The 14,433-nt window shown below is 48.8% G+C and overlaps 1 protein-coding gene across 1 annotated transcript in view; it reads left to right on the forward strand.

The window, feature by feature from the left end:
* Positions 1-4,739: 4,739 nt before the first annotated feature.
* Positions 4,740-14,433, forward strand: part of GPC4 (glypican 4) — a 110,198-nt gene continuing 100,504 nt past the window's right edge. The window contains exon 1 of the mRNA XM_005906521.3: positions 4,740-5,459. Within this exon, the coding sequence (XP_005906583.2) occupies positions 5,300-5,459 (160 nt within the window). The 5' untranslated portion in view covers positions 4,740-5,299. The remainder of the gene's footprint in view (positions 5,460-14,433) is intronic.

The raw sequence follows: 14,433 nt of genomic DNA on the forward strand, positions 1-14,433 counted from the left end.
ACTCTGGCCCAATAGCAAAAATCCAGAGCTGTTGAGTGACTTGGCAATTGATCTGGAAAGCAATACGGTACCGATGGGGGGAGAGGTGCAAGGTTAAGCAGGGGAGGGACATTGTTCAAGTGATGTGAAAGGCTCACTGTGATGGCTGTGGGATGGCCGGGTATGGTAGGAGAGAAACTGGAGGGCTGCAAGACAATCAAGTATTAAGGAAGGAAGCCACATCCTACTCCTTATCCGCATATTTGGCAACCAAAGCAGCTCCTCAGCGGGCCATCTCTTGGCCATCTCATCCCAAAGCTGAGAGAGTGAACGGGGTTTGTGTAGTTTCTGGCTTGGAAGCCAGCAGCAGTGAGCATATACTTTGTTCTCTCTGCCTGCCAGCGAGCGACCCCAGTGCCACCTCAGGAGAAATGCCTCACCTGGAAAAACCAACTCTACCAAATACAAGCCAAAACATTTTGGCTTGTATATCTCTCCTCCCTCTCAGGCTGGGTAGCATCTGGCATGTAGTAGGTGCTCAATGAGCATTTATTAATCTGAAATAGGGACATTCATATGGGATTCGGGCTTCCCAGGTGACGCTAGTGGGAAAAAACCCATCTGCCAACACAGGAGACATAAGAGATAAGGATTCAATCCCTGGGTCAAGAAGATCCCCTGGGGTAGGGAATGGCAACCCACTCCAGTACTCTTGCCTGGAGAATCCCAAGGACAGAGGAGCCTGGTGGGCTACTGTCCATAGGGTTGCAAAGAGTCAGACATGACTGAAGCGACTTAGCATGCACGCACGCATATGACTATAAAAGCTGGCTTAAAACTCAACATTAAAAAAACTAAGATCATGGCATCCAGTCCCATCACTTCATGGCAAATAGATGGGGAAACAGTGGAAACAGTGGCAAACTTTATTTTCTGGGGCTCCAAAATCACTGCGGATGGTGACTGCAGCCATGAAATTAAAAGATGCTTGCTCCTTGGAAGAAAAGCTATGAACAACCTGGAGAGCATGTTAAAAAGCAGAGACATTACTTTGCCGACAAAGGTCCGTCTAGTCAAGGCTATGGTTTTTCCAGTAGTCATGTATGGATGTGAGAGTTGGACTATAAAGAAAGCTGAGCACTGAAGAATTGATGTTTTTGAACTGTGGTGTTAGAGAAGACTCTTGAGTCCCTTGGACAGCGAGGAGATCAAACCAGTCAATCCCAAAGAAAATCAGTCCTGAATATTCATTGGAAGGACTGATGCTGAAGCTCTAATACTTGTGGCCACCTGATACAAAGAACTGACTCATTGGGAAAGATCCTGATACTGGGAAAGATTGAAGGCAGGAGAAGGGGACGACAGAGGATGAGATGGTTGGATGACATCACTGACTCGATGGACATGAGTTTGCGCCAGGAGTTGATGATGATCCGGGAGTTGATGATGGACAGGGAAGCCTGCCATGTTCATGGGGTCGCAAAGAGTCAGACATGACTGAGTGACTGAATTGAACACATATGGGATTCAGTCAAAGGCCTTACATTTTTTTCAGTCTTGGTTCAGCTACTTAAGAGCTCTGCGGCTGTGGATAAGCCACATAACTTCAGTGAGACTTAGTTTGCTGATCTATTTTCAAAATCACTAAAATTTTCTATGAGAGTGTGCCTAGAAGCACTTTGCAAACTCTGAAGTACTCTATGACCCAAAGTTGGAGAAGGCAATGGCAATCCACTCCAGTACTCTTGCCTGGAAAATCCCATGGACGGAGGAGCCTGGTAGGCTGCAGTCCATGGGGTCGCTAGGAGTTGGACACGACTGAGTGAGTTCACTTTCACTTTTCACTTTCATGCACTGAAGAAGGAAATGGCAACCCACTCCAGTGTTCTTGCCTGGAGAATCCCAGGGACGGCGGAGCCTGCTGGGCTGCCACCTATGGGGTCACACAGAGTCGGACACGACTGAAGCGAAAGTGGTGTATCCATAAAATGGGGTACTATCCATCCACAAAAAGGAAATGCTGACACATGCCACTACATGGGTGGATCTTAAAAAAAAAACATAATGCTAGACACAAATGGCCACATATGACATGATTCCTTTTATGCAAAATGTCCAGAATTGGCAAATCTATAGAGACAGAAAGAAGATGAGTGGTTGCTAGGGGTTAGGGGGGAGAAGTGAATGGACTTTAATTGCTTAATGTGTTTTCTTTTAAGATGCTGAAAATATTCTGGAACTAGTTAGTGCTGATGGCTGCACACCATGGTGAATGAATTAAATGCCACCAAATTGTACACCTTTTTTTTTGGCCACACTAGGTGACTTGCAGGATCATATTTGCCTGACCTGGGATGGAACCCAGCCCCATGAGTAAAAGCAAAAGTCCTAATCACTGGACCACCAGGCAATTCCTGGTTAGTGTATTTTATCTCAATTTAAAAACCAAACCCAAAAGGCAATATGAAAGTTGATCATCCTGAGAAGTTGTTGATTCCTGCACTCTACCTGCAGCCCCCAGTCCATTTTTTGGCATTCAGAGAACTTACAGAGTAGGTGCATCTCCACTAAGGAGTGCAGAAAAACTGGAATGAGAGTGAGGGGGATGGGGAGGAGGAGAGCTACAGGCCATCAGAAAAGGGAAGCTAGATGGTATTTGTTTCGCAGATTGCCAGTTGTTCACCCTGTTTGTATTTAAATGAAAGGAGGCTTTGAAGTGGGAGCTGCCTCTGAGCAGGGTTTGGGGTTCCTGACTTGTGTGGTAAAGTTCAGACTTGTCCAGATTCGTTTCTAGCCAGAGGTTACTGTTTCTGGTGGAAAAGGCTCAGGTTTTGGTTAATAATATATGAACAGGAAGAGCTGGAGTAAAATGGGGGACAAGGAATGAGTTCACCCTGTACTTGATGTGAAAGGAAGTTTTCTCTGATTTGGGCTGCATAGTTTGGGAGTATCTTTTTCTCATTTGAGGAGGTTGGGTTTCATTTTATTATTAACGTTGGTCCCATCTCAGATCGTATTCTCTTTGGGAAAGAACATCTTTAAGCAAATGCATCAGTGAATGAAAGTTAAAATTGCTGGGCTAAGTTCTAGCAATGCCTTGAGGACCTGATGATTATCAGTTTAAGGAAAACCTGGACCATTTGAAAGTCCCTCGAAAATGGCAGGAAATTCATTTGTACTGGAGTTTGCATGTTTAGAAAGAGTCCTCTCACAGTTGCAGAGTTAACCATTCTGCCAACCCACAGAAACTGAAGTCCCACTTACAGATGGGTCACAATCCGTCTGTTTATGCTGATGATCTCCAAGAGTTAATAAAATGTAGAAGAGTCTATAGTGAGCTTTCAAAACAACAGCTAGCTACTTTCTACAGCTCCTCACAGCCAACCACATCAACCAGGTTTACAAACAACAGTGTGTGTGTGGGGGGGAGTCTCAACAAACCCTATGAGGGTGATAATTGTAATGATGGTTCATATCTTCACCCTATGTAATTTTATGGGAATTGAGAGTCTAGCCAAATAATAAGTTCCAGCCCCTTTTATCTGCCCAGTTCCCAGCACACTCCCGAGGTGTCTGAGGCACTTCTCACCCTAACCTCTTACAGCAGATTGTAACAATAACAAGGGTAATGACAAGTTCCCAATCTGCACAATTCCCTTCATTAAGGAGCCCTGGGAGCTTCAAAAACATTCATTAATGGAATCTGACGAAGCTTAGAAGGTGGGAAGACTCACCCATTTCCAGTTTTCAGGTGGCTACGTGGAGACGGGGTCCTAGAGAGGTCTGAGTTTCTGTCAAGAGGCTTAGGGGGTCCTTGGCTACCTTTATTCCATGTGACCTGGGAGTTATCTCTGGATCTGGGGGCACCCCCCAGCCGCATGCCAAGTGACTGTCCTCTGGGCCTCAGTTTCCCTTTGTGCAGAAGGAGATTTGGGGCCAGAAAGTGAGTTTGGGCCAGAAGATTTCCAAGGTCAACCCTGAATCTGCCAGCGCGCCCCTCCCCGCCCCGCCCACGCGGCAGTTGGGGCTGGGGGGGGGGGTCCAGAACCTCCCGGTTTAGGGTTTGATTAGACTTGTAGCAGAACCAGCTTGGGGGTGTGGGGGTGTGGGTGGGCTGAGAATGCCTGCCACGTTTCCAAACAGGTGAGCACCGTTTGATGGAAAGCAGGTCTGAGGAGGCCAGGTGAGGCTCTAGGGCCAGCTCGTAGTCTGCCTGCAGCAAACAATGAGATTAATGCCAGCGTTTTCCATTCCCAGCCCAGGAGCTGGGCGGTGAGGAGCGTCCTCTTGGCTGCGGGGCGGCAGCGGCAGGGGTGGGGTGGGGGGGATGGATTGCCGGGGTAGGTATCGAGACCAGAGGGCTCGGTCCGGCTTTGGCCCGCGGGCAGCGGGTCAGGGGGTGGCGCGCAGAAGGCCTAGGACTCGGACGTGGGTTTCAAGTCCCAGCCTCCCGGCCCGGTCCCCAGGGACTTGGGCCTTTCAACCCGGAGAAGTTAGCCGGTCCTCTCCGGGTGGGGGGCGGCGGGCAGGCTCCCCGCCTCCCGGGAGGAGGGGAGGAGGGAGGAGTCCTGTGGGGCGTGTCGCGCGAGGGAGCGCCGCGCGCCCGGTGCGGCCCCCTAGGAAGTGGATTTGGTTGCTCCGGATCCAACCCCGCTTCCAGGTTTTCTCCCGTCCCGGCCCTGCGTGCTCCCGCCCGTCTCCGGCACCCCCCCCACCCCGCCGCCCGCCCCCCGCCCCCTCCCCCTGAGTGCCGCCCGCTGGGCCAAGTTTGTCGAGCGTCGCCGCGCACGCCGGCCAGTCAATCAGCGGTAAAGCTGAAGAGGGCACAGCCGCGCGGCCGAGGGCAGAGCGAGCCGAGCCGAGTCGAGCCAGCGGAGCGGACCAGCGCCGGGCAGCCCGAGCCGCGCGCCGCGAGCGCCCGCCGCCGCCCACGCCCTCCTCGGCCCCCGCGGCGCCTGCCACCTTCCCCTCCTTCCCCGCGCCCCTGTCCCGCCGCCGAGTAGCTCGCCCGGGTCGCTGCCCCCGCGGAGCCCGGAGGTCACCGGCCCGCGCCTCCGCTCCCTCTGGGCCGCGCAGCGCCTCCACGCATTCCTCCTCCTCCTGCTCCCCGGGCCGGGCTCCTGGCACCGGGGACCGTTGCCTGACGCGCGAGGCCCAGCTCCACTTTTCGCCCCGCGTCTCCTCCTCCTGTTCTCCTTCTCCAACTCCTCCAACTCCTTCGCCCTCTGGCTCCGCTCTCGAGCCCCTGTCTCCGAGCCCGCCCGCCCGCCACTTTCCGTCCGGTCCTAAAGGTGGGAGCGCGTCCGCCCCGGCCCGCACCATGGCACGGTTCGGCTTGCCCGCGCTGTTCTGCACCCTGGCCGCGCTCAGCGCCGCACTGCTGGCTGCCGAGCCCAAGTCGAAAAGTTGCTCGGAAGTGCGACGTCTCTACGTGTCCAAAGGCTTCGACAAGAACGATGCCCCCATGCACGAGATCAACGGTAGGTGGGAACCCCCGGGAGGCGAGCTCCAAGACGGGCACCCCGGAGAAGGGGCCGCGGCAGCTCCCTTGCCCCGCCGGTCTCCGCGCTGCCGGACGCAGGTAGCCGAGACGGAGAAATGGACGGGCGCGCTGGAGCGAGCCCCGGCGCAGAGCGTGCCCCGCGGCGCGGCGGCCCCCGGTGCGCCGCGGGCGGAGGGGCATCCCAGAGTTGCCCGGTGTCACTTTCGCGCTCTGCTTTCATCCCCCAACCCCCTCCCACGGTCTCCCGGGTCCCAGGAAGCCCCAGAGGACTCTGGCCCGCAAAGTGCGTGTCACCGGCTCCCTCGCCTTTTCCGGGTTGAATTCCTTACTGGGCTCCCCGCTTTGTTGTCGGGGTGACTAGAGGTCGGGTGGGGGTGGGGGCCGCCAGTGAGGGGGTTTCTAGAACTTGCCAGATTCCCGGGGGCGCGAAACGTGGAATTTGAGTTGATGTTTCATTGATTTTCTTTAAAATCTCCCCGCCTCTCTCCACTCTCCGCCTCTCCCACCCCTGACATGGATTAGGACTTTTAGTAGCTCCAGCGGCTTTAGAAGTGGCCTTTAAAAAGAAAAACGACTCTCCAGCCCTCCAAACCCTGACTTTTGGGAACTCTCCTGCTTTCCGGAAGGTGTTGGACAAGAAGGGTATCCCCCCTTTCTTTTTTTCTCACCTCATTTTAAAGGTTAATTGCACTTTCAATTACAAACCTTTGAAAGGACTGATTACAGGAAACCTGAATCTCAGTTTGGATATGGTTATGCAAATAGAGACGGTTTAGCCGGTGAAAAAGTTACCCGGATTTCGGCGCTGGGGATGCGTGGGGTGTTTGTGAAAGCCCGTCTCCGAGCGCCGGGGAGGCAGCTTTGCGTCGGGTGCCCTTCGGCCCTCCTCGCCAGGCGAGCGGCGGTGGCCGGGCCGGTCCCCTCTGGGTGGCACTCAAGCATTCGCAGAGAGGCCAACTGTTCCGCGCAGCCCCGCGGGCCGCGCCGGGGCAGGTAGCCTGTTCGCCCTGAGGATTCAGAAAGAATCACGAATCTAGCTGGCCGATGGCCAGCTTAACCTAACGGAGAAGTGAGCGATTCGAGCCCCGGGGGCCAAGCTCCATTCCGAACCTTTCATGGAAGTGAGCAGCGCGCGCCTTTGCCTCGCGGTGTTGGTCACACGGGTGGGGCGTGCAGGGGGGCGGCAGCCCCAGAGGAAATACTGTAATTTCAACCAGGCGCTTCCAAAGGCTTAGGAAGACTCGGGGGTCATTTTTTGGAAAGGGCTATTAATACCCTTGGAGATTAAGTGCAGTCATCAATTACACATAAATTACAAAGGTAATTGAGGGAAGTTGCTGGGCACTTTTTAAGAGTGTGACCGGCATCTATCTAGAAATAGAACCCAAGAAATCGGTGGAGCAGCCTAGGAGCCCACGGCACCTGGGCAGTTATCAAGTAACTCGCACATTACTGATTAGAGACTGTTTGCCCTTGAGCTGCTTGTCTTTTGGGGAGGTCAAGTCGGTCTTCTCAGCGGCACGAGTTTATTGGCTGGAGTGTCCTAAAAAAGCCCTCTTTCTTTCCCCTCTCCCTTCCGCCCCTCCTGAAAAAGTAAAGTTAAGCCAGCAGCCACTGAAGCTGGGAGGCTCCACAGGTCAGACCTAGGGTCTTTGTGCCCTGCGCGGTTTGGGCCCCGGGGCCCAGCGGAGATGATTGGCGTGAAGGTTACAGTTGTCATTCCCACGTTTTGAAGGGATAGATGCAGCGATGCACTTAATGGGAATGTGACAAGTTTTCATCTTCTGCCCATGCAAAACAGTATGTGCCTTTGAGGTGCACTGGAGGCGTTGGGGGAGTGGGTGCTGAAATTGCCCTCCCCACCTTCTCCAGCTTTGCTCTGTGCAGCCTTGCCAGGGAGGGACATCTTTCCCAGCCAGCATCTCAGGAAAAAGGACGTTTTCAGGGTGCTCAAGGACAGTGCTAGGTGTTCCCTTCGATTGTCATGGTCCCCAGAAAACACCTGAGGAATATTTTTGCATAAATGTTCCTCTGGACATATCCCCCCCTAAAGATAGGAGCGTTATTAGTGACCAGCAGCAGGAAATGGAAGCTAATGTGCTCACACCCAAAACATTTTATTCTTTTTGTCTTGTCCTTCATCTCCCTCCCAGGGCTGCTGCTTTTATTTCCCCTTTTGAATGACCTACTGGACTGCATTCTCCCGAGGAACAAAGGAAGTGCCTTTTTAGCTGGAATCCTTGGAAGACCACCAAGGACTTTAGCTCATGCAGTGCAATTTCGCACCACTTTCAACAATAACAAAAATGCATGACTGAATGGCTCAAAAATGTGGAGTGTTAGAGGCATTCATTTGAGTCTAGGACACTGTCACAACACAGACAGACCCAAGTAAATACCTTTAGATGGTCAGTATAGAAACAGGGGTAATCTTTACTATCACCCTGGCCTCTCCAGATGCCTACATTGTCCTTGTGTCCCCTATGCTCCACTCAGATAATTTTGGTCATTTGGGAGAGCATAGTCAATGGGGTGATTTGAATGAATTAATTGCCAGGCACTTTCCTTGGTTGAGGCGGGAGGTGTGTGTATTTTCTTAAGCGCAAAAAGTCCGCGATTGTTTTCCAGGCAAAGGGTCACGGCGTCTGAGTGCCTAGCCCCAGGCTTAGCCCAAGTTGAAGGTTTGATTCCCAACGGCCTTGCACTTGCCTTCTAGAGGTTTGAACAGGCTTTGAGACTACTCCACGTTCTTAAGGACTCTCAGTCTTTTAAGATCATAATTAAGATAATTTGATGTGCTCTCAAGGGTGTCAGGGAATACATCAGGCTGACAGGGCCTCCAACCTAGGTCTTTCTTGCACTGCCTATCCACTTGACCCCTGTACTTACCAAATAATGGGCAGCTCAGATGCCATGATCAAAAGGCATCTTTAACACAAAATATAGATTTTTATTCAGCTTTCAATGGGCATACCTTCTGGAACACGTAGTATGTGCAATTTTCCTGGAGGCACTCAGCATCGTGGAGGCAGCAAAGAGGACAGGAGGGCTCTGCCACTAGGAACTTACCAGGTAATAGGGAGATAAGCTGTGTATACACATGATGGGAATACAACATGGTGTGTGATAAGTACCATATGAGTGGTGCAGGTGAGGAGAAAGGAGGGCCTGGGGAGTTCAGGGGAGAAGGGATTTGGGACTAGGGTATTAACTCACTAATGGTAGTTCAATAGTTAAAAAAGAAAATAATATTTATGGTGAAAAATTGTAAAATCTTAGCATTCTCATTGTGCCTCCCTCCAGAAGGACAGGATAAAGGACATGCAACAGTTGGCATTTTATTACTCATCTAATCTTTGCTTCAAATTATCTTGAGGAGTGAGCCAGTTTGGTTAGAAACCTTAAGCTTGCCAAGGTGAGATGGAAGGCTACCAAGGAGAACTTGGCATCATAGTTGTGATTTGGGAGTTTGTTTTCCTGTTCCCATTTACGTTTATGACCAGTGCACCTGTGAGTGTGCTTGCACACTCATGTGTATATCTCCAAGGGAATTGAATAAGCTATGCTAGGATTACGTGGGAGAATGTGTGTGGGAGAAGTAGGAATACTTTCTGCTATTGCATTGATTATTACATGTAAGACACACAGCATGTCTTCAAGGTTGTATTCCCTCTTACATACTTTAACTCTGTGGGTTAGATTTTGCTGAGAACTTGTGATTTTTCTCACCTGTCAGTATAGAAATTGTCCCAAGTTTCCTGGACATGCTCAGAAAAGAATTTAGGAAAAGTTCTAGCTTACGCAGCCCAGTCTCTAGTTAGAACATACAAATATAAAATGTTTGATTCAGCATAATTACTATTTTCCTTTTTGATTTGACTCACATTGGGTTGCATGCAATTTCAGGATTAGCTGGAGACTAGACTGAGGAATGAAAAAGGAAGTTTTCTTTTGTTGTCTCAACAAGGGAAACAGCATCAGTGTTCATCTAAGTCAGTTGGCTCCTGAATAACATCATCTGTTTTAGCACTGAATTGGTTGGCAGTATATGTTTTCCAAAAATGCATTTTGGTCTCAGTGAAAGATGGGTGGCTATTAAGTGCTTTCTCTGGGCCTGGTCCTAAACATGATCATCCCAACTCCCATAGAGGGCTGGTTTTGGAAACATAGGCTATGAGAGAACTATACTTGTGCACTCAGTGGTGTTTAACTCTCTGTGGCCCCATGGGCTGTAGCCCACTAGGCTCCTCTGTCCATGAGATTATTCCAGCAAGAATACTGAAGTGGGTTTCCATGCCCCCCTCCAGGATATCTTCCTGATCCAGGGATCAAACCTGTGTCTCCTGCATTGGCAGGCAGATTCTTTACCCCTGAACCACCTGGGAAGCCCATGAAAGAACCAGTAACTAACTAAAGACCATCATCACAGCACTATGCTGATGCTGTACCCTAATGGAGACAATCTAATGTTAACTGTAAATTGTTTTTCCTGGGCCATGGGGAGCCAAAGACAGCTTCTGAGGAGGGGAATGTTATTAGTCATACTGTTTCTGGAAGATAACTAGTGGCGCACTGGGAGTTCAGGGTTGGTGAGGCAAGGGGGATAAAGGTAGGGAGGCTGTTTTAAATAGTTCTTAACTGGTCTACCTGCCTCTTGTCTGTCCCCCTTCCCCATTCCATCCTGAGTATCACCAGCTTCCTTCCCCTTCAGCAGTGCTGTGAGTGGAGTCATTCCTCCGCTTTGAGCTTCCCTGGCTTCAAGCATCTCAAATGATAGTTTCATTGAGTCACTCCTGACCGCCCCCCCCCCCAGGGTTATGTGCCTCCTTCTGAAACCCAGGCTTGAATCAGATCCATGGTCTTTGCACCCAGCTGTCTTGTATCATAGTTCATCGTGTGCGCAGGCACACGTGTGTCGTCTTGCCTCAGCTGTAAGTAAACCGAGGGCACGAGCTCCTGGTGTGTTGCGTGCCCAGTGGTCCCAGGTACAGGAGCGCAGTGCAGTATTTGTTAAACGTGTGTGTATGGTGGGAGGGGGAAGGAGTCACACAGACAATTAGATCACGTTGTCTGGCAGGACACCAGTGCTATCTCGGATTATGCTGCCTTGATAATAGATCGTCATCCCATGGTCTCTTGCTCTTCTGGGAAACTTTTAGGTCTAAACATTCTGAAAAGCAGTAAATTTAGAGTAAACCTCCTAGAAATGTTGTTATAACTTGGAGACTGTTTTTATTCTTTGATGGGACTACTCGTCTTTACCACTTCATTAATAACTGAGTGTCATACGAATTTTTCAGAAGGATTTGGAATTCTGATTTTCTTCCTGGTTTCTTTAAGAAACAAACCATTGAGACTTTTGTGATTAGGCAATTTAAAGCAAATGGAGAAGAGTAATTTAACACCTTAGATTTCAGCATATAGAGCTGTTTAATGTACATCAAGGACCTTTTAAAAAAATCTTGTTTGTTGTCTTTACCAAGGTGAACAACACAGGCTTCAGGATATCGCTAGTTTATATAAGCAGGGACTTCCCTGGCGGGCCAGTGGTTAGGACTCCATGCTTTCATTGCCAAGGGCCTGGGTTCAATCCCTGGTCAGGGCACTAAGATCCCACAAGCAATGCAGTGTGACCCCCCCCCCCAAAAAATGTTTTTTTATATAAGCAGACACACTAAAATGTGAACAGGTAAAAACTAGCATTTTCAATTCCACTTGGTTAAACATCTGTTTCTTACTATAGAGAACATGAAAGTGCAGAAAATTCATGAAGCGATTCCATCCTGGAGGTAATTTGAAATATTATATTTAATTTCTGATGCATTTAATTCAGCAATCTGGTGGGAGAGAAAAATCAAAGAGATCCATCAGCCAGGTATTCAACTTTTGAAAAAGAAACTCTAACAAATGTTAGAAATTAGGGAAAAAATTGAATGGAAGAGTTAAAAAAAAAAGTCAATAACCTCCAGGAAGCCTGGAAACTATGTAAAAACATCTTATTGGAAGCCCAGATAAATGTGTGCCAAACATCAAAAAGACCAGCTGCTTGGGGGAAGAAAAAAAGAACCCGGCATGACTAACTGGCAGAGTAAAAGAGGCTGCTTCAGGGAAAAAGGCATCTTTCACAAAATGGGAAGAGTTTAGGAAGTCCGTGAGGTATAGCAGGGCAGGTACAAACTAGAAATTAAATGAGCCGAAAGAGAATCGGAGGTGAGCCTTGCCAGGGACTTGAAAGAGGGCCCAGGTGATGATAATGGTGAAAAGGGTGGGCTTAGTGAGTCCAGCCTCTCCGAGGAAAAGCAATATGGCTTCTTTAAGGGGCAGCCATGCCTGATTAACCTCCCAGAGTTCTTTGAGAGAAAAGAACCAAGTGCATACAGGGAAACAGACCTCGTTTAGACTGTCAAGAATTAGGCAATGGGATTCCAAGGCAGAGTATATTCAGGAAATTCATTTACTTTGGGATAGGTGAGAATGTTTGTTTATTGCAGAAAGGAAAAGGGAAGGGAGGGGGAGAGGGAAGAAACCCCACTGTCCTAGGTGGAGTAGTTGACATGGAAAGACCATGGTTTCTTAGAAAGAGCGGGTCTAGCCCAGCTCTGTGACAAAGTAGTTATTTGATCCCTTTGGTCAGGTTCTTTCACCTCCATTTGAAAAATGGGTGTGGGGTTGTTAGAAGACTGGATTACATCAGGGATTCTCAACCCTGGCCATGCTTTAGAACCACCTGGAGAGCTTTTAAAATCTACTAGTGCCTGGGGTACTACCCCCCAGGCCAATTAAATCATACTTTTTGGCAGTAGGGCTAGCTAAGTTTTCAATTTTTCTTTTCTTTTCTTCCTTTGGCCATGCTGCCCGGCACGTGGGATCTTAGTTCCCCTACCAGGGGTTGAACCCTCACCCCCTGCGTTTGAAGTCCCTTGTAATTTTTTCAAAGCTCCTCAGTGGTTCTGATGAGCAGCCATGGTTGAGAAACAGTGCCCTAGATGATCTGAGGTCCCTTTCACCTCAGATTCTGTGATATTGAATAAATAAATTTCATCGCAAACTTATCTCAGAAGAATGCTTTGATTGAGATCCAGTGCATGCTTGTTTTGATTTTGGTTAACTTGGTTTTAAGAGAAGGATCTGTTAAACTTGGGAAAAATATTTTGTAGTCAAGATGCAAGTACATGCCATCACCAGTGATGCTTTGCCGATGGTTGAGAAATAAAGACTAGGACACTGAAAGTACTTTGGAGAGATTTAGACAGGAATCCAGCCTTGCTGTTGTTTATTGATTAAGTGTCAGTGTGCTGGGTGATACTTCTTCCCTTTATCTTTATTGGTAAAATAAAAAAAATCTCTTTATCCCTTACTTTAATGTCCTCTTTGCCATGTGTTTATTCTCTTCAAGTATCTTATCAAGAAATAGAAGTACAGTAAATCCCTAGGCTTCTGGCCGGCATAGTCATCCAGAACGCAGCTGGGAATGTGGAAGTAAGCAGAAAAGCTAAATGATGGAAACAGCTGTCATAAAGCCAATGCATTCTACTTGGAGAAAAAGGCCTTCGGAAATTTATCATCCCCAATCATTGATTGAATGCCTTTTGTATCGAGCAGAATGCTAGGTGCTGGGGATTCAAAGATTTTGTTCAAAACCAGAATCCAGCTTTTTGGAGGCTGCTGCTGCTGCTGCTGCTAAGTCACTTCAGTCGTGTCCGACTCTGTGTGACCCCATAGACGGCAGCCCACCAGGCTCCCCTGTCCCTGGGATCCTCCAGGCAAGAACACTGCAGTGGGTTGCCATTTCCTTCTCCAATGCATGAAAGTGAAAAGTGAAAGTGAAGTCGCTCAGTCGTGTCCGACTCTTAGAGACCCCATGGATGGAGGCCCACCAGGCTCCTCCGTGCATGGGATTTTCCAGGCAAGAGTACTGGAGTGGGGTGCCATTGCCTTCTCCATTTTTGGAGGCACTTATATTCAAATTTGGTAGATAGGGTTTATAGGTAAGAAGATAAAAACCTTAAGTCACCTGGCTTCCCAGTCCAAAACTGACTAGGAGTAGGCATAGGAGTAGCCAGTAGTGCCGGTTGGAGAATGGATGGATCAGAGGAACGGGTAGATTCAGAGGCTTGACATCTGGGAGGAGTGAGAGATGATTGTGAAACAGGTTGGGTGGCCAGAGGCTGAATAGTAGACCCAGAACTTGCTGATCATTGGCAGTTGGAGCCCTATTAGGATGGGTGAATACTCAGAGACACCTCTCTAACCATTGAGGGCACTGGTATATTTCAGGGCAGTATTAAATAATTGTGTTTGGAATATTCTGATTTAAAGCTTAAGAAAGTGTGTGTGTGTGTGTGTGTGTGTGTGTGTGTGTTTGACTATACCGCATAGCTTATGGAATCTTAGTTACCTGACCAGAGATCGAACCCACATCTCCCTGCAGTAAAAGCACAGTCTTAATCACTGGACTGCCAAAAAAGTCCCAGAAAGTAGATTTTAGAAAAAGTGGACGCCTTCAAAATACAGACATTGCCCTTGAAGGCATATTACCTTTTTAGAGCACCTAGTTTCCCAACAGTGCTGGGTCAATAAGGAGTCAATTCTGTGTGTCACTTTGTCGTTTTCTAGGGGGGGGGGGGGAGTTAAAGGCTGTGTATCTTTCTGACCCAGGGATCAAACCTGGGTCTCCTGCATGGCACACAGATTCTTTACCATCTCAGCCACCAGGGAAGCCCATTAATAATTCAGGGGTTTACTCATGGTCAGAACTTTTGGTTGGTGATTTTGTTGCTCTGAACTTTGTCTTATAAGCTCCCTAGAACGTCCCAGGTAGATTTTGTTCTTATACTCTCACCACCTGCTAAACTCACCTTGGGAAACTGACATTCTGACCTGAAGTCATCAAAGGCAAGGGTTGGTTTTGAGTTAGAGGTGACAGGTTTTTGTTTTTTTTTTAATTGAGT

The sequence above is a fragment of the Bos mutus genome, chromosome X (assembly GCF_027580195.1).
Source record: "Bos mutus isolate GX-2022 chromosome X, NWIPB_WYAK_1.1, whole genome shotgun sequence".
Classification (NCBI taxonomy): domain Eukaryota; kingdom Metazoa; phylum Chordata; class Mammalia; order Artiodactyla; family Bovidae; genus Bos; species Bos mutus.